The 23,361-nt window shown below is 36.0% G+C and overlaps 2 protein-coding genes across 2 annotated transcripts in view; one reads left to right on the forward strand and one right to left on the reverse strand.

The window, feature by feature from the left end:
• The window catches only part of rtn1b (reticulon 1b), an 80,540-nt gene extending 78,716 nt beyond the window's left edge, over positions 1-1,824 (reverse strand). The window contains exon 1 of the mRNA XM_051655761.1: positions 1,477-1,824. Within this exon, the coding sequence (XP_051511721.1) occupies positions 1,477-1,699 (223 nt within the window). The 5' untranslated portion in view covers positions 1,700-1,824. The remainder of the gene's footprint in view (positions 1-1,476) is intronic.
• An 11,477-nt stretch (positions 1,825-13,301) lies between these two features.
• Positions 13,302-20,801, forward strand: LOC127416420 (protein phosphatase 1A-like). The gene is made up of 3 exons (XM_051655779.1): positions 13,302-13,652; positions 14,272-15,150; positions 15,731-20,801. Exons 2-3 carry the CDS (start codon positions 14,287-14,289, stop codon positions 15,872-15,874), a joined length of 1,008 nt encoding a protein of 335 aa, XP_051511739.1. The 5' UTR covers positions 13,302-13,652; positions 14,272-14,286; the 3' UTR covers positions 15,875-20,801.
• Positions 20,802-23,361: the final 2,560 nt, after the last annotated feature.

Genomic DNA, 23,361 nt, shown 5'->3' on the forward strand with positions numbered 1-23,361 from the left:
CGAATTTACCTTCTAGAAAGGGAACTTTGGATATTGTTGAGCACTGTATTAGAACTACTATAACTAAAAGCATTATACATAATAATTAAGAAACACTACATGGAATTATATTTGTGGGTATTTTTGTAACTCAATAAATCAGTAAAAGCAGTAAAAAAGCTTGTAAAAAAAAAAGTCTTTACTAGCCACGAATGAACAAATAAATAAGTCAGGGATCACTTAATCTTTCTTAATTTTTAAAAAACTATTAAATGTGTATATTAAAGGAGACAGAAAGAAGAAGAGAAAGATGTTCTATTTTTGTGATATTGTTAATATAATGTAACAACACACTATTTTTGTGAATAAATCCCTAAATAATTTTTTACTGTTAAGATTAAGATTGGTACAATCAACCTGGTCAGTCAACTCTGAAGAAGTAGGTTTAACCTTTTTCCAGATAACTTTATGCAATGTTCAACAGGCTCCTGCAATTGCTTGCAAACAAACCAATGTAAGAGTTTTAAACCAATAAAGCTAAATACTATTGTATTTATGAGCTTCTTGCAGTGCTTGTAAACCAAATCATGTCACCCATTTGCCAAAAGTTAAACGACTCTGTCCTTGACACATTGTCAGAAAGGTTTGCTCTGTTATTTTTAGACTAAAAAAGTTTCAGATATTTGAACATTGCTGTAACGTCCAGTGTACAAGAACAGCAACTTTTTAAATGATAAACTATTTAGTATTAAGTTTCTTATCTCTGTTATGTAAGAAATAAGCATGCCATATCGTTCAGTAGTACATCCAGTATCAAAGTATGTCAAACTGACAGGCTGTGGTTTCACTGAAATCAAGCATTTAATTTTAAGTTTTCAAGGACTACAATTAATACATTTGCATTGCCAGCAAGTGCATTTGGGCATACTGTACAATCATTAAATAAAATGCCACTCATCCATGAATTATGAAGCAGAAGTTAAAGAGAAAGGGCTGGAGTGTTAAAACTGCAAAGGAGAGAAGAATTCAGAGGACATTTGCCATCCCCACTAAAGGACAGCTTGTACAAAAGCCACATACGTTACATAATATTGAGATGAACTTGGAGGCTACAATCGCATGACATTTGTTGTGGTCCCTTTAACAGTATAGAAATGATTCTTAAAAACAAATTTTAGTCATTCCATTCATACAGTACTTTACATCATACTGCTCTTTTATCTACTGTATGTAAACAAATCAACAAACCTGGCAGCGTGAACACACGGGACAATACCGTAGAAATAGTCACGTTAAAGCCTACTGCAACTCTTGATCTAATATATATATATTCCACTTTTGAGGCGTTAAGTCACAGCGAGCCAGTAAGGCAAGGTAATGGCTACCTGGATAACAAGGCCACCTTAGAAAGAGAAGTTAATCACCGGTGTCTTCCAAATCATTGCATATGTGACGGTGCAAATCACGATCGCAGTGAACACGGGATGCCCGCATTACCTGTGGAAGCAGTTTCCATGACAACAGGGAGCGGTTGCCGGTCGCTTTCGGGATGGCTGGAGAACTGTTTCTCTTCTCTTGACTCGTCCTCCCAGTCTCTCGTCTGCAACTTGTCCCCCAAGTCATCACGCCTGGCTGTGTAACCAAAGCGATCAATCTTCTCAAAATCGTCCCCATACCAGCCACCCTCCGAACCTGTCTCCTCCTCCGGCTTCACGGACATTGTTGAGGGCTCGTCCACGTGCGATGCTTTCCAGAAAGATTAGGTCACAGCCGGCAGAAAAGACTTTTCAAATGTGTGAATCTGAGGCTGTTGCAACTATCAAAGTGCTTTGAACAGGCCGAGCTCCCCGGTACAGCCGCACTACGCTCACGCTGCTGAAAATGATTAGTTAAGTTGAGTGTTTCGGCGCTGACGTCACCGTGTCTCGAGCTCAAAGTGAGCACACAGCGTTTAAACGCAGCATGAACTTGGCTTGAGCTGGAATAAGACATAAAATAAGACTTCCGACATTTATAACAAATCAAAATGGCTATCGTTGGAGTCAATAAGCACACTCACCAGGAAAGTCAAATTAAGACTGAAATAAAGTTAATTTTCTGAAGTAATGCAAGCATTAGAATTATCTTGAAATTGACACTCGAATATTAGTGCATGGTCTTTTGTCATGTACGTTTAGGAAATAGCGTCATCTTGTGTATTCACAGCAAACTGCACTCATTGTTCCTGCTCAATAAATAAATACATTTACACAATTTCATAACAAAATGTAATCAAAATGAATTGGGTAACCTTTAACTAAATAAAGTTGAGTTAGCTTAAGTTTTGTTAATTTAATTTATTAAAAAATTACACAATTCAATTTGATGGAATTTTGTAATGAAATTTAAATGTGTAATCTTAAAAATAGGCTAAAACGTTTTTTGGAGTGTAGGTAATTCAAAATGACTGATTGGAAGACCACATTAGACCTTTTCGGTCTACAGACTTGCATAGGGTTTCACTGTGAGTTTTTGTTCTAAACATTATAAAATCACTGATTCTTGAGATAAGGGACAAAACATACAAAAGTCATCTTTATTTTAAAAATCAAGTTATTTAGAATAAGACAAATACTGGAAAAGTTAAATCTAGCGGAAATGCATACTCATGGCATTTTCTTCTTATATTTTGAAATAATTACATTAGAATTTTTTTTAAATGCATGCTCTGTTCTCGGAAGCACATGTAAATTAATCTGTCCTCAGCAAGAGGTCACAATGTTAAACTGCCAAAAAACGAAAAAAAAAAAAAAAAAGTGTTTAAAAAAGCAACAAATTCATAAAAAAAAAGCTTAACACAAGCTTAAATCACGCAAAGCATTCTATGCATTTAACACATGCTTAAATCACTCAAAGCATTCTACGCATTTAACACATGCTTAAATCATTCAAAGCATTCTATGCATTTAACACATGCTTAAATCACCCAAAGCATTATATGCATTTAACACATGCTTAAATCACGCAAAGCATTCTATGCATTTAACACATGCTTAAATCACTCAAAGCATTCTATGCATTTAACACATGCTTATATCACTCAAAGCATTTTATGCATTTAACACATGCTTAAATCACTCAAAGCATTTTATGCATTTCTAACCAGGCTTTAAGGACATGTACAACAGTTTAAACAATAAAATTCTCATTTCACATATTTTCACATATAACACGTATTACACATATTCACTAAACTGGAAATACTCTGGGCTGTTAATCATTAAATAAGATATGATTAATTCTAAATTTACACACCCAGTTCTTGCACGTGTGCAGCAAACGTGATCAAACTCCACACATGCAATTCTTATGCATCCTTCAAAAATAATACATAACAAACACTCAATATTAACATATGACTCTTGTGAACACATATTTAATGCAGTTTATAAGCATTTTGTGTAAAATTTGATATTTACCCAAAGAATTATCAACCGATGAACGAAACAGGGAGCTCTCTTGCACAATGTATGTTCTTACGCTTCTAACACGAGAGAATGCCAGAAAGCAGGTTTTGCAAAACTCCGGTGTCACAAAACTCCGGTGTCACAAAACTCTGGTTTCAAAGGGTCCACATCCAATTTATGACTAGAGTTCAATTACATGAAATTTCTCCTCTTGGCTACAGTAAAGACATGCAGTATTTACACTGCCAAGGTGGCACAGAAGCTGCATTTAAACTGGCATTGAAATGCATTTACACTGACTGATTAATGCTGCTCAGAGCAGGCATAAATGCATTTACACAGAAATTAAAAATGCATACATAATGAGATTTTAAATATTTTTAAAATTTTAAATATACAGTTTTGAATATAAATATATGAAATGAATGAAAATATGAAATTATACCTTCTATAAGATATAAGCTCTATTGTGACAAAAACAAAGTTTAAGGCTGCTCTGAGGCTTAATTTAGACTGGCTTTTATGCTGCATTGCGTCTTTACACAGAATTTTAAGCAGGCACAGAGAAGGATTCATTCGGCTGTGTAATGATGCCTTAAGATATCAAACAATACATAAAGTAAACTTTACATATTACTTCCCATAAAAAACTGTCTATCAAATTTGTGTCCTCACTTTGCGTGAACTCCGTTTTATTTTTTTATTTTTTATAATCCTGAATAAATCAGACAATATCAAGGTCAGCTATAACTCTGAGTACCCCTTTCCCACTTCCTGCTCATGGTGGATGCAACAGTAGGACACGTGGTCTGTTTACTTTTATATTTTTTCATATTTCAAACAAACACTGTTTAAGTCTCTGCGGTCACAGCTTCAACATGTCAAATCCTTTATGATAATTTCCATTATGATAATTTCTGTTAGAATTGTGGGATACATTTTGGCATTTTAGTTTAGGTTAAAGAGGCAGCTTCAACTGAGGAAAAAAAACAAAACTGCTCCAGTGTACAACACATGGTGAAGATGGAAAAATATTCAATTTTGTCAACTTGGTCTGTTTCAAATACGTACATGAATGAAATAATAAAGTAGTGTTTACCTTATGAGAGTGATTATTGAAATCAATGTCAATTACTCATTTATAAATTGTCTTTCACACTCATTACTAATTACTCGCTTGGTAGAAATAGTTACGCTTTTTAATAAAATAGAACCACTGTTCTTTAGTTCAGCTTTTTGCTGGCATTGCCAAGTTGCCCAGTCCACAGACAGTTCACTGTTCTTAGATTGTGCAGTAGACTTTTGCACAGTCACCATAAAGATATGCACTAAGGCTAAGTCATTCATTTTCTGTTATCAGAGGTTATGAGTAGAGAGCATTTTTTTTTTTTTTTCAGTGTTAAAGTAAAAGATCATGGTAATTAAATCTGCAAAGATCTACATAGATATGTTTTTTGTTTGTCTCATATTTGAAAATGTAACAATGTAACATTAAGCTTTGAAGGTCCAATTTATTTTGTATTGTCTCATGTCATTTACATTCTATTCATTTTATTTAATTGAATAGGATGTAATAAATAAATAAGATATAAATAAACAGGATAGCCTGATGCCTGCTTACAAAAGGTCACATGTTAGTTATAATAATTCATTGCTGCTTAGAGATATATTTAGTCATTTTCGTTTTTTGCTCTCAAATAAATACATTAATTCATTATTGGTATTATGTGTTGCATTTTACAGAAGAAGAACAAAACAGTCACAGTAGAATTCCTGAAAATGTTTACAGGCTTATTTTTTGAAGGTCTAGAGTGTTAGTCAGGTCACAGCAGAAAGGCAAACCAAAATAGAAGAAACAGTAGCAATCCTCTTTACTCAGTCAGGCATGCAGTGACATTACCCTCCATCTCTCCTGAACAAATGATAAGTGGATGCTCTATTACTCTGCTGTGGACCATTTCTGCTTTTTCACTTGCCCCTGTGGCGAGCAGGGCGGGGCCGAGCGGTGTCTGGGCAGAGCGAGGCCGGGAAGATAAGTGGTGAATGAGTTCCACCTGTGTGCCACACCGGTCTCGTGTTCCAGTGAGGAGCCGTGGGAGTATTTAAGGAGAGGAGACAGCGGCAGACGAGAAGAGAGAGATGCACAAAGCTGTCTGTCTGTGTGCCGATGAGTTTAAGTGTGACTGCTGAAAAGCTGTGTGTTTTGTATGTGACACTGAAAAGCGAATTAGTCTTGTTGTACATTGAAAAGTGTCAATAAAAATGTCTACGTGTTTTTCAAGTCGGCCCCAGCTCCTCCTTGCCCATCTTGAGAACTCGTTACAACCTCGTACCATTAAATGTCCCCTAGAAACAATTATTCATTATTACTGCTCTCTCACTAATCTACCTGTGCCTTCACTGAATGGAATTCTTCACTCAAAAATGAAAATTCTCTCATTATTTACTTACCACAGGCCATCCCAGATGTGTATGACTTTCTTCAGCAGAACACAAACAAAGATTTTTAGAAGAATATCTCAGCTCTGTAGGTCCATACAATGCAAGTGAATCAAAACGACTCCAGTGTTAAATCCACTTGTCTTCAGAAGTGATAATATAGGTGTTGGAAGGATTGGGGAGTAACGGAATACATGTAACGGGATTACGTATTTAAAATACAAAATATAAGTAACTGTATTCCACTAAAGTTACAGTTTAAATAATTGATAATTAGAATAAAGTTACATTCAAAAAGTATTTTGATTACTGAAGAGATTACTTTGCATTTTATTGTCATTTGTTTCATTTAATATTTAGTCCTTTCAGATGGAAAACATTTACCCATATAAATGATGCGATCCAAACTGCATTTGAACAGTGGTGAAACACTTTCTTATGATGTGTTACATTCATACGAGCAGACAGAGAAGTACGTTTGAAGTAAGTTTGGAGCAGAAGAAATAGAAATAAACCTTGTGTAAATTGTCAGCTTTACACTAAGCTAAAATGCTATTTCTAGCCATTTAACATGCACATGTTACCAGGAACGATCATATTTTTTTACGTCATATTCTTGATAATAATTTTTGTATTGTTTTCCTGTAAAAATATCGTGAAATGCTTAAAACAAGATCAATTTGATCTTGTTTTAGAAACAACACTGCATAAGATATTTAGGTTTTTCAGAGAATGTATTTTTAACATGTGTATTTTGTCTTACTGTACTGGCAGAGTTTTTATAGTCAAAACAAGTGAAAAAATCTACCAGTGCTGAAGAAGTAATCCAAAGTATTTAGAATACGTTACTGACCTTGAGTAATCTAACGAAATACGTTACAAATTACATTTTACAGCATGTATTCTGTAATCTGTAGTGGAATACATTTCAAAAGTAACCCTCACAACCCTGAGTGTTGGTGAGAAACAGATCAATTTGTAAGTCCGTTTTTTACTAAAACTGTCCACTTTCAATTCCACATTCTTCTTTTGTTTTTGGCGATTTTTCTAAAAATCTTAGTTTGTGTTCAGCAGAAGAAAGAAAGTCATTCACACCTGGGATGGCACGAGGGTGAGTAAATGATGAGAGAATTATAATTTCTGAGTGAGCTATACCTTGAATGTTTCACTGACTTTTTTCTTTCCATTTTCTTTAGTATTGGTGCAATAAGGAAAAGAAACAACGTGGTTACCATTTTCTCTATATGAAAAATTATCTTTACACTCTTCGAGATGGCCAGCTTTGAACATGCCACTTTCTCTTAACCTCAACTTTACTTGGGATTCCCACAGTCATAAAGTCACCTGTTGTCTGCTATTCTTTCACTTTCAGGCACAAGTTATAGTTGTAGGCCAATACAAAACTAATTTCCAGAATTTAAGCAATAGCAGTTAGAACAAAATGTTTTGTAGAATCATGAGACCAATAAATTCAGTCAAGTGTGTTTTTGACTGAGACTGTATATGATTCAGACATGTATACTTTAAATATTTTTGTGCAAAAAAGTTTTTAAAATATAAATATGAATATAAAAAGTATATTATGTAAAGCAAAGAATAGTTGACTGAGCCCAGCTGATTCTACTATTATTATTGTTGTTTAACTATTATAAATGATTTATCTATTATTTTAAATATTTTATAACATATAGAAATTATTTCAATTGTGTTAATGTGCTGATCTTAATCTTAGTTTGAGCTATAAAAGGTCAATGTTTTCAATAATCACTTCAATTATAAAACAGACCAGAGGCTGAGGTATGGCATGTAGTAATTGCACAGTGCCACCAGGTGACCTCAGCGTCTCATTTGACCCTTTGCATAAAAACAGAAAAGGTTTCAATCAGACAGTGTATCTTCTACCCTGGCTATATGTGTCTGATCAGAATATTAATTAGTGGAAAGAGACAAGTTTTTATTATGGTATACTGATTTTCACATTTGTTGTAAAATGTAATTAATGAGCTGTGTAGTTTCTAGTGAACACATTCATGAAGCATTTACATAATCTGTCAATTTAAATGAACTCCTATAGCACTTCTTGAAGCAGTTCATATTCAGTGTGCTTTCATTTAATTCCTCATTCAAGATTTCATCATTAAGAATCTTATTCATATTCACTAGTAATAAGTCATTGTCATTCTGATCATAGACAAGCATCTGTTTATGTACATGTGTGTTATGGTGCATGTGCATCCACACGTAGGCTATACACTCACCCACACACACAAATCAATTTGCATTTCCCTTGCAATAGTCTAACCAAGCTTAATGACTGAGTGTACTTTCATTTTCCTGCATTAGTGAGCTGCCTATAGAATTAGCAGTCTGAGGAAACAAGCCCTCTGATTTGTTCACCATACTGATTATGCAGGATCACAGCAGTCAGAGCAGATGGCCAATCAAGTGAGAGAGTCCTAAATTAATTCACATATGCATGCCTGCACATATGCAGTTCCAAGCTGCCTATATGTGTATGTCACTGAGCTACTGTTTTCCACTCATTTAAATTCAATTTGCATTAAGAGCATGCATAGTTCATCAGGGGCAGCAGTGCTCTCCATTTCTCCAGCTCTCCATACAGTACATCATTCTTTGCTCCTTTCCTTTATTCTTGTCTCTCACATCCCTTGTCGAGTACATGGATTGTGATCTATTTAATGGGATGAAATGCGATGTGTTCTGTTTACATCAACTTTTTCTTAGAGGTTGTAGAGGGAAAGCATGAGCAGATACAGTCTCAGCATCAGCCATGTATAATTTCAACACACCAGAGTAACTCTTGTTATACAGACTAAATGAATGGGGTTTTGATGAACAAAGGCACCCACAGTGGAGAACATAAACAAAGCATACAGTGAGATAAAGCAGACCTGATGATGAGAGATCACGTGCTGTTATCTTTGATAGAGTAGGTGAAGAAATTCAGATATTTGTGTTCTACTAAAGCCTTGCTAAAAGCAATATAATAACTGAATGGTGTTTCAGTGGTTCTCAGCAATTGTGAAGATAGAACAGAACATATACTGTATATAAAAGAATTCTGGTCTGAAAGATTGCATTGTATTTGACAAACATAAAATAGAACTATCATACCATTTCAAAGCGCATCTAAAATCAGCACTGATGTTACAAAGGCAATTTTTGCGGTAGGGGCCACAACATGCATTTCATACATGATTCTAAGGTGGAATCTGCAGTTGTCATTTCACCATGACAACCATACATTCTTGATATCTTAAAAATGTCTGTACAATGAAATGTTTCAAACTAGTATCACTTAGTATGTCAAAATAAAAGAAAAACATTCTCAGAATTTCAATTTATCATGTAACCCTCCAAAACAAACATTTATTTTTAGATGTTTGCTTTTCAGGTCTGAGCTATATATATATATATATATATATATATATATATATATATATATATATATATATATATATATATATATAATAAGAAGAAGAAGCAAAAGAAGAAGAAAACCATAAAAATTAAAATGGTACCTTAAGTTGACGTGTGATTCATGTCACCTTAAAGACTGTCATACAATAACAACCACAGTGTTGTCTAAAGAAGAGCAAAGAGAGGTAAAGAAAAACAGGAACAAAGGAAATTAATCCACAGTATTTATTATTTTGTTTTTATCATCTTCACATGACAAATAAACTCAGCCGCTGTCAACAGCAAGGTCAACCACACATAGAAATGGAGATACACGGACACTGCACAAAGGTCAAAACCATCAGAACTCACTGATAAATATCAGATTAGAAAAACAGCAAATAAGCCAGGGTAAAAATTAGGCCATGGATTTGTTTGCACAATTTTACTTAATATTTTTACCATATTAAATAGGAGCTCAGGCGGAATTGATAATCCACAGCATCTTTAGATCGTAATCCCTTGTTGGAATTAGGGCAACTGGAAAGAACTCTTATACTGGAATAAGACAGTCTTATGTCATTAAGTCGACTAGATCTAATATTACAGTTGTTCATTTTGATGATGTTCATTTGGTTGGTTTCACCATGGTGCAAAAAAAAAAAAAAAAAGATAGATAGCTTATATGTCTCCTTTTGTTTTGTTTTTTTAAGACATGCATTGAATTAGTGGAGCAACAGAGCCATGTGAAGATTGAATACGGAATGTTAATCTCTAATCTTAAGAGAGTTTGCAATATTAGCAACACACTTTAAAATAATTGCTTTTTTTTCTACCACTGATCATCTGAGTTTATTTAAAAAAAGATATTTTTTAATAAAATAAAGCATCTTATTTTGTGCTAAAGTTGATCCTAAATACAGATTGAGTTGTTTGAAGGGACACATGCACAATTCTTTTCTGATCTGTACAGTCAATAACAATAACTGTTAATTCCTATTTTGTAAAAACATTGCCGGTTGTCTAAAGCATTTGGGAGATACACTAAGTGTGTCACTTTTATTGTTTGTTAAACAAAAATAACAGCATCTTGATTGAGAGCTTTTCCATTAAATAAACAGGCAGAAACATGGCTATATAACATTTTCAATCTGTGCATGGCAAAAGCATGGCAACATTCCATAACAGGTGCAGTTGCCATAATTAAAAATAAAATTTAAAGCAGAGCATTGAAGTCTCACTACGATAACTGTGTATTATGCTTGTGTAATAATTGATGATTTTTATTTATTTATTTATTTTTTATTAAAGACAAGATGAATGGGTGAGTGTATGGTTTGAGACATATTATTCAACTTTTATTTCATTTAGCCATCCAAAGGTTTTTATTTTTATTTTTTATGGTTTATACAAAAACAGAATAAAAACTTCTCTGGTTTTCCTTGCTGTGGGTTCATGCTCTGTTTTATTGCTTAAAAAGAGGCTAGCAGGTTTTAAATGGATTTGTGGCTTCCCGCAAACATGTGAACAAGACAACAAACTGCCCCAAGGCTACAAAATGCTGTCATGAACCCTGAGAAATAAGCTCTCCTTTTTCTTTTCTCTGTTTGCATTTATTACAGTACATGGCTGCTGAGGGGGCATGGGATGTAATAATGATGGTCCACATGAAATAGCAAAGACTGCATCTCTTTATTCTCACATTTCAGCCGATTGAGACTGATGTAAATCACTGGGTTTTCACCCCTTTGCGTCATGTATTCTTTTCCGGTGTTTCCTTATTTGTATGATCTCCTGAGACAGAAGATGCTTTTGAAGAGTGGTGACAGTGATGTGACTCACTTGATTTGCATCACACATCACCACTTTCTTTGCAGCTCATGTTGTTATTGTTTTAGACAACAGTCCAAATACACTGACTGGGGTTTAGATAAAGGGCACCGTTGTTGTGGCACTTTGTTCTTGACACTTTACAGACCTCACCTGTGGCAATCTGGCAAGGAGTCTAACAATTCAGTGGTTAGTGTGCATTGTTCCATTCCTCCATCTTTCATGGTTCATTCAAATCAACATCATGCTGCCATTCTGTGCTGTACATAACATTCATACTGTACATTTAATTTTTTGACATGCTTCAAATGGTAGGAGAATCAAGAAGAGGCTGTCAGTAACTAGGGTCTTATTTGTTTTGATATGTTAGAAACAGTTCAATTATGAATCACAGTGGAAATCTAGCTGGAGGTTCCCTCATCCAGGCCAAATGCATTTGGTGTTTAGAGCAAGAAGCTACTTATCCTAAGTGCACACCGCATTATGAGCTACACACTTAAGCCACCCCGCGGACAGCATATCTTTAATGTAAGTTGCTTTTAATTTGGACTTCCAGCCACAGATGAATTATTTACCTCCAATCATTAACATTAAAGTGATGCCTTTTATCTATGATGACACAAAAGCATAGTGACATTTCTATGACCAAAGCCACTGGAGTTCAATACTGATTAATGTGCCTACAGACACTATACATTCTGGAATCCTATAAATAACATGAAAATATAGGCTACCCTAAAACATTCCCTTTTCTATTGCTCTCTCTCTCTCTCTCTCTCTCTCTCTCTCTCTCTCTCTCTCTGCAATACAATGCAATTAAAGGGACAGTTCACCCAAAAATGAAAATTCCCTCATTATTTACTCACCCTCATGCCATCCCATACCCATTTCTTCTACAAAATACAAAAAAAGATTTTTAGAAGAATATCTCAGCTCTGTAGGTCCAAACAATGCAAGTAAACGGTGAACAAAGCTTTTGAAGCTCCTAAAAGTACATAAAGGCAGCCTAACAGTAATCCAAGACTCAAGTGGTTTAATCCATGTCTTCAGAAGCGATCCAATGGGTTTTGGGTGAGAACTGACAAAAATGTAACTCCTTTTTCATTGTACATCTTGCCATTACAGACTTTAGGCACGATCGTGATTTCATTAAATGGCGCTAGGAAGTATAATCGAGCTTGAAATCATGATTCCCAAGGAGACTGCTGATGTCAGTGTTTATAGTGAAAAAGGAGTTATATTTGGGTGAGTTCTCATCCAAAAATGACTGGATCGCCTCACAAGACATGGGTTAAACCACTGGAGTTTTATGGATTACATTTATGCAGCCTTTATGTGCTTTTTGGAGCTTCAAAGTTTTGGTCACCATTCACTTTCATTGTTTGGGCCCTCAGAGCTGAGATATTCTTCTAAAAATCTTCATTTGTGTTCTGAAGAAGAAAGAGGTCACACATCTGGGATGGCACGAGGGTGAGTGGATGATGAGAGAATTTTCATTTTTGGGTGAACTATCCTTTTAACAGCTCATTACAGATATCAACATGCTGTGTTGTGATTTATTAACTGCACAATCAATGCAAATTCAACTTTAATAATCTGAATAGCCAAAGTGCAATATAATTTCTGTTCAAAATATTGTATACAGTATGTGTACACTGACTGTATACAGCACAGTGAAAATATCTAGTGAAACATTCTTTATCAGCTCCAAAAAAAAAAAAAAGAAAAAAAAGAAAGAGAGGCCAAAATACACAAAATTCTACCTAGTGCTTTGTGTGACACAGCTAGAACCAGCACAATAATACATGTATCACATTGTATCACATATATTGGGTCAAACTTCACTGCTTTTGCTCAGTCTGTCCAGCTTTATTTGAGGGCCAGATGGCAAACACTGCCTGGTAGGTTTAGGTAAGTTCAATGACCTAATGAGGTTACATTGATTTACACTGAAATTTGCTCTTGTGAACCTTTGAAGACAATAAGCCACAGAAACATCTACACCAAAAGTGGTAAGCATGGTTAAGGCTAAACCGCAAGCGTTTCGGTACTGTAACACAACAGTCGTTCTTTCTCGTCAATGGATCTATTTCCAGCCCCTCACTTGCGTGGCACTGATGATGTAATTATGAGAACGGAACTCGCACTATCCGCTGCACAATCCGGGTCCCAAACAAGCCTTTCCGCGCGGATAGAGATGTTCTGAGCGCGAGGCTCCAGTCCCCCTCCTTCGGAAAAACAAACACACACACCGGAGCCAGAAATGCTACACCGCCCAACTGCGGACTGCCTTAACGGGCTCATATGATGCTTCTCGAGCAATGCATACGTTTATTATTTTTTGTTTTATTTTTATTTTCGTAATAAGCATACAGTTGACCGTTTTTGGCCGTTTTGTCGTTAGTTAGCTGGCTAATTGGCTAGCCATCGATTGATGTGTGTTGTCAGATCTGGCCCAGCATACTGATATCAAGGCTGCTATCCGCGGCTTATGTGCCTCGGCCTTTTTTCATTCTGCAAAGAACACTAAGAAGCTGGGTAAGTGATGATAACATGACACTGGCGTATTTTAAAAGACTGGGAGAGTTAGCCTCTGTTTGCTATCTGTGTTTGCAGCAATTTGCATATGCTGATTAGGGCAGTGGCTTTATCAGTAAACACATCACAGTTGCTTTAACATCATCCTGGTCTGTTTATTTCAACTATGATTTTTAAATGAAGCTGCAAACTAGATTAAAACCGAATGTAAGCAAATAACTGATGTGAAAGGGATTTTGTGGCCAATACTGTAAATGCCCACTGTAACATCAGTGCAGGTTTTATATTAGTTTTGAAATGGTATGAGAGGTCTATTGTATGTTTGTCAAATACAAGGAAATCTATCCGAACAGAGCTCTATCATCTATTCTGCAGTGATGTGATAAAACTAGCACATCCAGTTTTTCCTAAATTCAGTTGACTTGCTACAGGATACTTGCAAGAGCTTCCTGCAACTGTGCCTTATCATCAAATAAACCAACATGTTATATCCGTCACATGCATGAATATGTAATTTTGTCAGAGAAGTGTAACCGAGGTAGTCAGCTGTGTCAGAATGAAACGCTTTTCTGAATAACCACCTCTTTCTCACTTTGTCTTCCGGTCATGTTGGCGATAGAGCAAAATAAGAAGAATGGGTGCGTTCTTAGACAAGCCAAAGATGGAGAAGCACAATGCTCATGGGGAGGGGAATGGCCTGCACTTTGGACTCAGCAGCATGCAGGGATGGCGTGTGGAGATGGAGGACGCACACACAGCTGTGATAGGCCTGCCTCACGGCCTCAGCCTTTGGTCCTTTTTTGCCGTCTACGATGGGCATGCAGGCTCACAGGTTGCTAGATATTGTTGTGAGCATCTGCTGGAACACATCACCAGCAACCCAGACTTCAGGGGAGGTTGCACGGCAGTCACAGGTGCAGATTTAGAAGATTCTGAGCCCTCCGTAGAGAATGTGAAATGCGGAATCCGCACAGGCTTCCTGCAGATCGACGAGCACATGCGGGCCATGTCGGAACGCAAGCACGGGGCGGACCGCAGCGGATCTACTGCAGTGGGTGTCATGATCTCCCCTCATCATTTCTATTTCATCAACTGTGGTGACTCCAGGGCCTTGCTGAGCCGCAAGGGACGCGTTCACTTTTTCACCCAAGACCACAAACCCAGTAACCCCCTGGAAAAGGAGCGGATCCAGAATGCAGGTGGTTCGGTTATGATCCAGCGGGTCAACGGCTCTCTTGCTGTCTCCCGCGCTCTAGGTGACTTCGACTATAAGTGTGTGCATGGGAAAGGTCCCACTGAGCAGCTAGTGTCCCCAGAACCAGAAGTGTATGAGATTGAACGCTCCGAGGCTGATGATGAATTTGTGGTGCTAGCCTGCGATGGCATATGGGACGTCATGGCAAATGAAGAACTTTGTGATTTTGTGCGTGCACGTTTGGAGGTGACAGATGACCTGGAGCGAGTGTGTAATGAGATCGTCGACACTTGTTTGTATAAGGTATGGTCTGTCAGATAAGCCATGTTTGGCCTTGGAGATTGCCCTTTGCTCTTAAAGGAACAGTTCACCCAAATGATCATTCTTTTATCATTTAGGGCCTACTCACCCTTATGTTGACTCAAACTCGTATGCCTTTCTTTCCTATGCAGAACAAAAACGAAGATATTTTGATTGAGATATGAGGTGTTTTTGTCCCTATATTGCAAGTCAATGGGGTCCAACACTTTCAAGCACCAAAAAAGACAAAGGTAATCCATTGTAAGGACAAAAACACCACATATCACCATCAAAGTATCTTTGTTTGTTTTCTGCAGAAGAAAGTCATACGGTTTTGACACAGGATAAGGGTGAGTAAATGATGAAAGAATTATTATTTTTGGGTAAACGATTCCTTTAAGCAGCTTGAGAAGGATGTTAAAAGTGCATGACATAAGAATGTCATGTGTTTTCCCCCATCATGCAACTTTATATTGATTTATATTGATTTTAGGCTTTGGATTATATTTTTATTCTTACAGATGCTTTGTCTGTCACACTCTAACTTGCCCTTTCACTACTGTCTTTCTCTGTGTATCAACAGGGTAGCCGTGACAACATGAGTGTGGTGCTGGTATGTTTTCCTGGTGCCCCGAAAATCAACCCAGAAGCAGTGAAGAGAGAGGAGGAGCTAGATAAGTACCTGCAGAACAGAGAAGGTGGAGTGTGTAAAAAGGCGAATAAATAAAATTCAAAATAAAAGAGGAAGATAGAGAAGGCGAGAATTCTTACTTAATTAGGTGAGTTTGTTAGATGGCAGTTTACACTGGCCAAACAAGTATATGTTACAGTTAACTTAAAGTTTCCAATTAACGAATCCCCATATTGGAGAGGAAAGACTTGCTGGTACTGTATTATCACAGATCGGACTATTCGTGATCAATTTTCCAGAGTCTGAAGAAATACCACAGTGTGACAGTTAGAGGCCTTCGATTATTATTGCTATTATAAAAAAAGCACTTATAAAATTTAGATGAAGTCTGTAGCTTTACCAGAGGTTTATTTTTAGTGCATCCAAGAATCCTGCGCTCTAGTGCTTACTATACATAATATTGACATATTATTACTGTAGCTACTAAGTTATGGTAAGTGCAATTGTAGTTTAGGACAATGGAATGCCAGAAACTCAACACATGGTTCCGCACTTTTGCATTAAAAGCTGCTATGCTTAAAGGCATCTTTTATTAATAAAAAGAGAGAGACCAAATTTGAGATCTCAGTTAGAATACAAAATGTTTGTGTTCAAACAGAAATGAAACAAGGGTAGTGTTGCATTCTGTTTGTGTCAGTTTGTCCTCATGGCTTCGGGTAGTTGAAATAGCTGAAATATTCATCCACTTGTACAAGCATGTGTTAAGTCTGACACCTGTTTCAGTTGCACCTTTCTGAAATGTTGCAGTCATTAAAAATGAGTATGAATGTCAGGCCTCCACTGCTGATTGCCTGAAATTGTAGCTGACTCTCTGTTTACTGTAAACGACCTGATGGTGCAGTTTCGTGTCTACAGCAGTAGCTGTTGCCATGAGGAATTTATTCTGCATGATTCCTGTTCTGTAACTGTAAATGGAACATTGATGCCTTAGTCCTAATTTACAGTGACTACCTTGATTAGCATTGATAGGTTAGAAGTTGCACCCACCCCAACTGCTTGGAAGAGTAAAATTAAATCCAATGGAGACTTGGTACACAAGCATGCACCGTACTGATAGCACGATAAGTTGTGTACACCTCCTGCATGTAAGCTAAGTGAAGAAAAAAACAGGGATAGTTCTTAATCAGAGATAACTTGTGTTAAGTTCGTCCGATAGAAGTTTTATACTTTGTCGATAATTTGTACAATATACATTTCTAACCCCGCCTGAACTGAACACAGTGTTTTGAAAGATTGTGTTGATATTTTACAATGCTCTCTGAGTTGTTTACTACTTGTTGCCTCAAACTGACATTTTGTCAATCCTCTGGTTTGTCTATATAACTATAGAAGTGAAAAAATAGTAATATAGGAAATTATTGGCACAGAGTGGGATTCAATCAGTCAGCAGTTTTTATGAGATTTAGAAGTTCGTCGCTACAATGATGTAACATTGATGGTACATTGCACCTCATGTTATGTCTGTTTAACCCAACATAATTCGTATGAGCTGTCGAAATCGTAAAATATTGTACATCTTGGCTTGTACGACTTTTATTCCCATAGAAACCAACCAATCAACAAACTGAATACAGGCATCAAATTTTAGCTACACTTCAATCCAACACTTTATTTGAGGAAAGAGAACATCAGGGAACAGATTTGGTTGCTCGTTCAATATTTATTTACACAAAAATTACTGATTAATTATATTTTTGTGACTGACTGATATATGTCATTAATCAAACACGCTTGCCTCATTACAAACCCTAATGTTTTCTTTCTTTTGTGGTATACAAAAGTTATTTTCCTTTTAAAGTTATTGTTTAGGTTTAGGATTTGGATAAGTGATTGGACTTTATGGTGGTTACATTCAAAGTCAGCATGAAATCAAAATTGACCCTATTTATTTTATTGATGCATGTTATTGGTCTTATTGTAAACGATTCATCCATGCATATTTGCTATTTTATCCGATATAAAATAAATGTTATTTATATATATTTTTATTTTTTTGACCTCGTAATCTTTAATAAAAATGTCATAACTGTCTCCACCGGTGATATGACTGACTTTTCTCTGCTGACGTGCGCAAGGCCATGCTGCAGCTTAGCCAGTTTTAGTCAGTTTTAACCCTGCCCCTTCAAGAAACATGTAAACAAACTTTCCTTCCTTGCTCCCTTTCCTGGTTTCCTAGCTCTGCCCTTTTAGGAAATGAGGAAAGGATGCAAGGAAAGGAAACGAGGACGGAGGTATCGAAGCAAGAATTATTTTAAAATGGAATGTCCTGCTCTCTCAAGTGTTACTTCAAAGCGCCGTCTCTGCAAAGTACCGTGGCGCACTTTCCGTTATGTTCTTTAAACTTAATAAATGGATATTTTCATACTAAAACCTAATAATTCAAGATGCACTGTTGAAGTATGTGACAATTATGGTTTATTTAATCCGCAAAGGTGAAAAATGAATGAAAACTTGTGTCAGATGTGAAGGGGGAGGAGAATTTATACGTGCGTCAGGTGCTTTGGAAAAAGTCTTCCATATAGGATGCTCCTTGGCTTCTTTGCTCAAGCGATCTCAGGAAGCTTCCTCCGTCCTCCATCCTTACCTCCTCACGGTGCATTTAGAGCAGGGGTGGGGAACCTTTTTCCCATTAAGGGCCATTCGATTATTTACGAAATTATCCACAGGCCATACAATTGCTTGCAATTTCTGATTGTGGGTTGAAATTAACGTACACATTCAGTTACTTGCTCGTGCACCAAGAAAAAAAAACACTAAAAGGTCTGTCTATTATACAATATTTGTACTGGTTTCCGGGTCACGGGCTGGAGGACGGAGGAGCGAGGAAACCAGGATGCCCAATTTAAGAAATGAAAAGCCCCCTATGTGTCGACTGCAAATTTGCAATTAGGTCTACCTCCATTCCGGTATGCAGCGGCCACTTTTCACAATCCAATCAACAACCGATGGATAAAATCAAGTCCCCACCCAACAGTTTTTTTTTGTTTAATAAGCTGTTTTACTCAGAAATGCGTCTCAATGTGGAAGAAAAGTCAGTCGTAATTTCTGTTTCACGCCATTTTTAACTTTGGTTTAAAAAATTTTGCAACTGAGTTCATTGGTTATTTTTTATTTTGTTCTGTTGGAGTAAAAGATGTATGTTTTTGTACAAGCCAACTCTATAGATTTGCCACCTCATACTAATTATGCTTTGTCAAGAGACTGGGTTGGTAAAAACCTGACAGGATTTAGCAAAACAAAAGTGTTGCATGGATTTTTTTTTATTTATTTTTTTTTATTTTTTGTTTTTTTTCTCCACTTTCCTTGATTTTTCTCATCTTTGTGCCCCTTGGACTTAATTTGTAATGCAAGAATAGAAACTGATACATTTGCCTTTATTGTAAGAGTGGGAGGGGTCTTTTTATTTATCTACATTTGCCCATTCAATCGAAAGCTCCCACAAATTCTTAGCATGTCTTTGTGTATTTTTCCATAAGATATATTTTAGCTTTAAGATGTGTTTAGCTGAAGAAAAAAGAAAAAAAAAGAAGAAAAAAAACATCGTGTGCCTGTTCTAAGAGAGAACTCTTGAGATTAAAATGATTGTAGGTCACTCCTGTACCATATGTGGTTGACATTTAGGTCGGGTTTGCTGTTAAGTCCCTTCTCTTCACTATTTGACACATTCAGCTTGAGATGACATAAGATAATCCACTGTGTGTTAACTTAGCCTTAATTATTTTCTTCCATAATAACACCAGATTTGTATGCTTTGAAAGACATAACATGTGATTTGTTGATGTCCTTCTGGGAGAGCCTTTAATTGTGCCTATGATTGTGAATCTATGGCCAGTTGTAGCATTCAACGTAACTTTTAGGTCATTTTAGGTGAGTTTTGTTTGTTTCACATAGTCATTCTTTAAGTGGCATAAACATTATTCCACACATGCACGATTTTACGCATCATTTTGCCTGATGCATTTTGCTTGTGCGTTAGGTGAGGAAATTTATTTAAACTGTTCACCTAACAAAGCACAACTCAAACACCCAATTAGTCAAACATGGGGTGGAAGTCTTCTTGCCTTCATGAAAAACAAGGCAGGAATTATCAGGGCCATAAAGTATTGTACAGGTTGCCTTGATTTTTAGGCAGTTGTGCAGTTGCCTGGAAACACTGTAGCACCATCAAATTGGGACATGCTCTCCTCTTTAGGGTTAGAATAAAGAACATGCCATCTAATCTGTCCTTCAACCAAGTCATAACTTATTATGTTTTCATTATAACACATAGGATAACTTCAAAATGTATATTCTGGAGTATGAATCTAGGGCATATAGAGCCCTCTTATTGTTGAATAATTGCGCTGTGCTGTTGGTCCCTTTGTCTAATTTTTGTCTTTACCTCTCAGGTCCAAACTGACAAGCAACAGAGGACACTATATTTATTTGAATTATTTATTGTCTTAATAGTATTTTACCTCTTTTGAATGAAACTGTCAATGCATTCCATTTTATTTAGCCAAATAAGCACTACTAATGCAACAAAAAGCTTGTATTCCTTTTTGCTTGTATTTATTGTTATTTGTGAGTTATATAGTCCATGTGAACTGAAAGTTATGCGAGTTAAAATTTCATGATGGATTGGGTAGTTTCTTTACAAAACTGTTCTATCAGAGTGGATTGGTCTATGGTTGATAATGTGTAATGGTTACAATCTATGATTGGTCCTTTCTTAACCCAGCAGACTGTATCTGTTCAATTTTACCTCTCAGAAGGTAACTGTTTTATAAAGCTCGTTTTGAAAGATTTTTCAAATACTATTTCATAGAAAGGTATTTCAATATTAAAGGGTGAGCACCCAGTATTTTATTTCTTTAGTTTTTATTTTTGTACATTAGCACCCGGGTATTAGCAATGTAGACAAACTGTGATCTTGTCATTCTGGGCTGTCAAAGATTATTCAAATAAAATTATTTACGGAAACACAGAATTTGTGAGCTTTTTTTAATTTAGCCCTAAAAGGGCAAGAATATAAAGGAAAATTTATTCATTGCAATTTTCCAATACATAAGAGCCCACATAATACATTTCCATGTTTTGTTTTGTTTTTTTTTTTCTTTCTAAAATGTTGCTTTTATTTTCAATTTTCCATCTTGCAGAAATCACAACAATAACACTGAACAGACTGGAACACTTGCATCAAGGTCAGCTGCCTTCTCCAAAAAAAAAAAAAAAAATATGAAATGCTGCCTTGTTACTTCTAGATAAAGATTGATGTGAATTGATGCCAGAGTTTATACAAAGTCTCATGTCCTCAGTATTTTTAAGGACCCCCTTTTCAATATTTTCCACAAAAATTTCTCACTCGTGAAATTCTCACTCCTTGCTCCTCTCACCAGCCTCTTAAATGTTTGTATCCTCCAGGTTACAAAAGCCTTTTTAGTGTTAGTATTAAGATGTTCCATTAAATTTATGATTTGCTGCAGGGAAAATTAAATCATTGTAACCAGCTTTTCTGTGAATTTGCCTTAAATATTACTTTTAATGAAGACTTTAGAGATGGGAAACAGGGCTGAGGGGCATTCTTGCAATGGTCTGTCACTCCCAGTCAAAATCAGTATTTAAAAAATCTTCCATATAATTAAAGACCAACAAAATCTGATTGAAAAGCATCCTTTATTCAGTTTTAAGCAAAGAGGCATGAGTCAGAGAGGACAACCATTAAAGTCTTCCTTCCATGATTAAGCAGTGACTCAAACATTGTCCACCATTACTGTACTCTTCAGTACGTCTTTTCTCTCTCTAGTCATAGTTTTGTTAAATCTATTTACATATAAGATACTGCTGAAATAAAATCTATATTTAAAGTGTAGTTAGTAAATTGAGCACTGCTGTTGACAAACTATGTCCAGAAGGACAGCTTGTGTGACTCACAGGCTCTTTTTGTTGTGTGTTTTATGTGCACTTCTTAGTTAACTGTACCATATGTTTATTGTGTGACAACCTACACAATGCAAAGATATTTTCTCTTACTGGTTATTAGCCTTCATATTTCTGTTCTCTACTATCTGAGTCAACAAAGCGTTATTGACATGAGGTTTAACATTGACAGTATTGCCAAAGCCTGTACAGCACTTGAAGTACTGAAATGAAAAAATGCAAAAAGTACATTTGTTGAATGATGAAACTTAAGAAATAGAAAAGAAAAGAACATTTGTGAGAAAATAAGATAGAACACTATTAAGTTGAATCTCTCGCTCTCTCAATACATACTTATTTCTTGACTTCTAAATAGTTGCCACAGACTGTAAATTGTTGATTTTGAACTGATGTCAGCCCCCCTGCTTTGATCTTGATGAAATTGTTGGTTAAAATGTATAAAATCAGAGTAATCTGAGTAGACTGACATTTTCCATAATTCCCTTTTACTAGATGTGTTAAAATATTAAACATCTCTTATCCCAGCTTAATATTCATTGACAACTATAAGTAAGCCATTCGTAGATGAATTTCCTTGGAAACTGTAAACACTGTTTCGCTGTGGCCCTATCAAATTCCTTTGTTTTGAGTGGCCCATCCAGCCCGACACAACAACATTGACTCGACCAGTGGCATGAGTTTGGGGTGGGGTTATCTATTTGTTCGATCAATGACAAATGGTGGTCTTATTCAGAAAGCTGTTTGAAAACCGTTTACTTTTTGCCATTCTGTTCAGTGGCACTAGTTTAGCAGAAATTACACACTTCAGCTTAGAGGGAAATACAAGCCAAAGAGCTGTCAATAGGCTGTATGTACAAAATATATACACTCTGGTGAGATGGAAGCTGTATGTGATGAACTTGTAACAAGCTCTCTTTTGTCCTTGTGAATTTGTAGTTTAGTACCCGTAACGGTGCTGTGCACCATTAAAAATTATGCTTGTACCACTCTGAAAATGGACATGTTCAAATTGTTCAATCAAGGCCAATTTCACCTTATTCCCATTGATCAGAATCATCAAATTAGGTGTACTAAAAGAACATATTCATCAAATTAATTACAACTATATACTGTGTTCTTACTACATGTTCTCTTTTCCAATCAACTGTGAGTTAATACTAATAGAGGATGACTCACTTTGCAATGAGTCGTGAGTCACTTTGCTAAAAAGGTCATGATCAATAAATCTTCCCAACTGACTATGTATATCTGGCATTTGCAATTAGGGCTGTGACTAAGGATTATTTTGATAATCGATTAATCTAACGATTATTCGGCTATTCAGCGATTATTGCAACGATTGATCATTAGCTCTTAACCGATTATTCAGCTTGTGCCCCAACTTAAAAGGTTGTATTAAACGTGCTTACTAATGAGGAAAAAAAATCAAAACCATCTTTTAAAAATAACTCTAAATGACATTCACTGAAAAAAATAAAAATAAAACTTTTTATTAAATTTTATTCAGTAAAGAAATTCACTGCAAAAAATCCTGTTATCAAGTTTTTTGTCTTGTTTTCCATTTAAAATAGTCTAAAAATCCTTAAAACAAGATACATTTACTT

Source organism: Myxocyprinus asiaticus, chromosome 25 (assembly GCF_019703515.2).
Source record: "Myxocyprinus asiaticus isolate MX2 ecotype Aquarium Trade chromosome 25, UBuf_Myxa_2, whole genome shotgun sequence".
In the NCBI taxonomy this organism is placed as follows: Eukaryota; Metazoa; Chordata; class Actinopteri; order Cypriniformes; family Catostomidae; genus Myxocyprinus; species Myxocyprinus asiaticus.

Bases quoted from the DNA above. Each gene is read 5' to 3' on its own strand.
- LOC127416420 (XM_051655779.1), top strand. From the start codon at position 14,287: ATGGGTGCGTTCTTAGACAAGCCAAAGATGGAGAAGCACAATGCTCAT. The intron at 15,151-15,730 runs GTATGGTCTGTC...GTGTATCAACAG, and splicing joins TCGACACTTGTTTGTATAAG to GGTAGCCGTGACAACATGAG.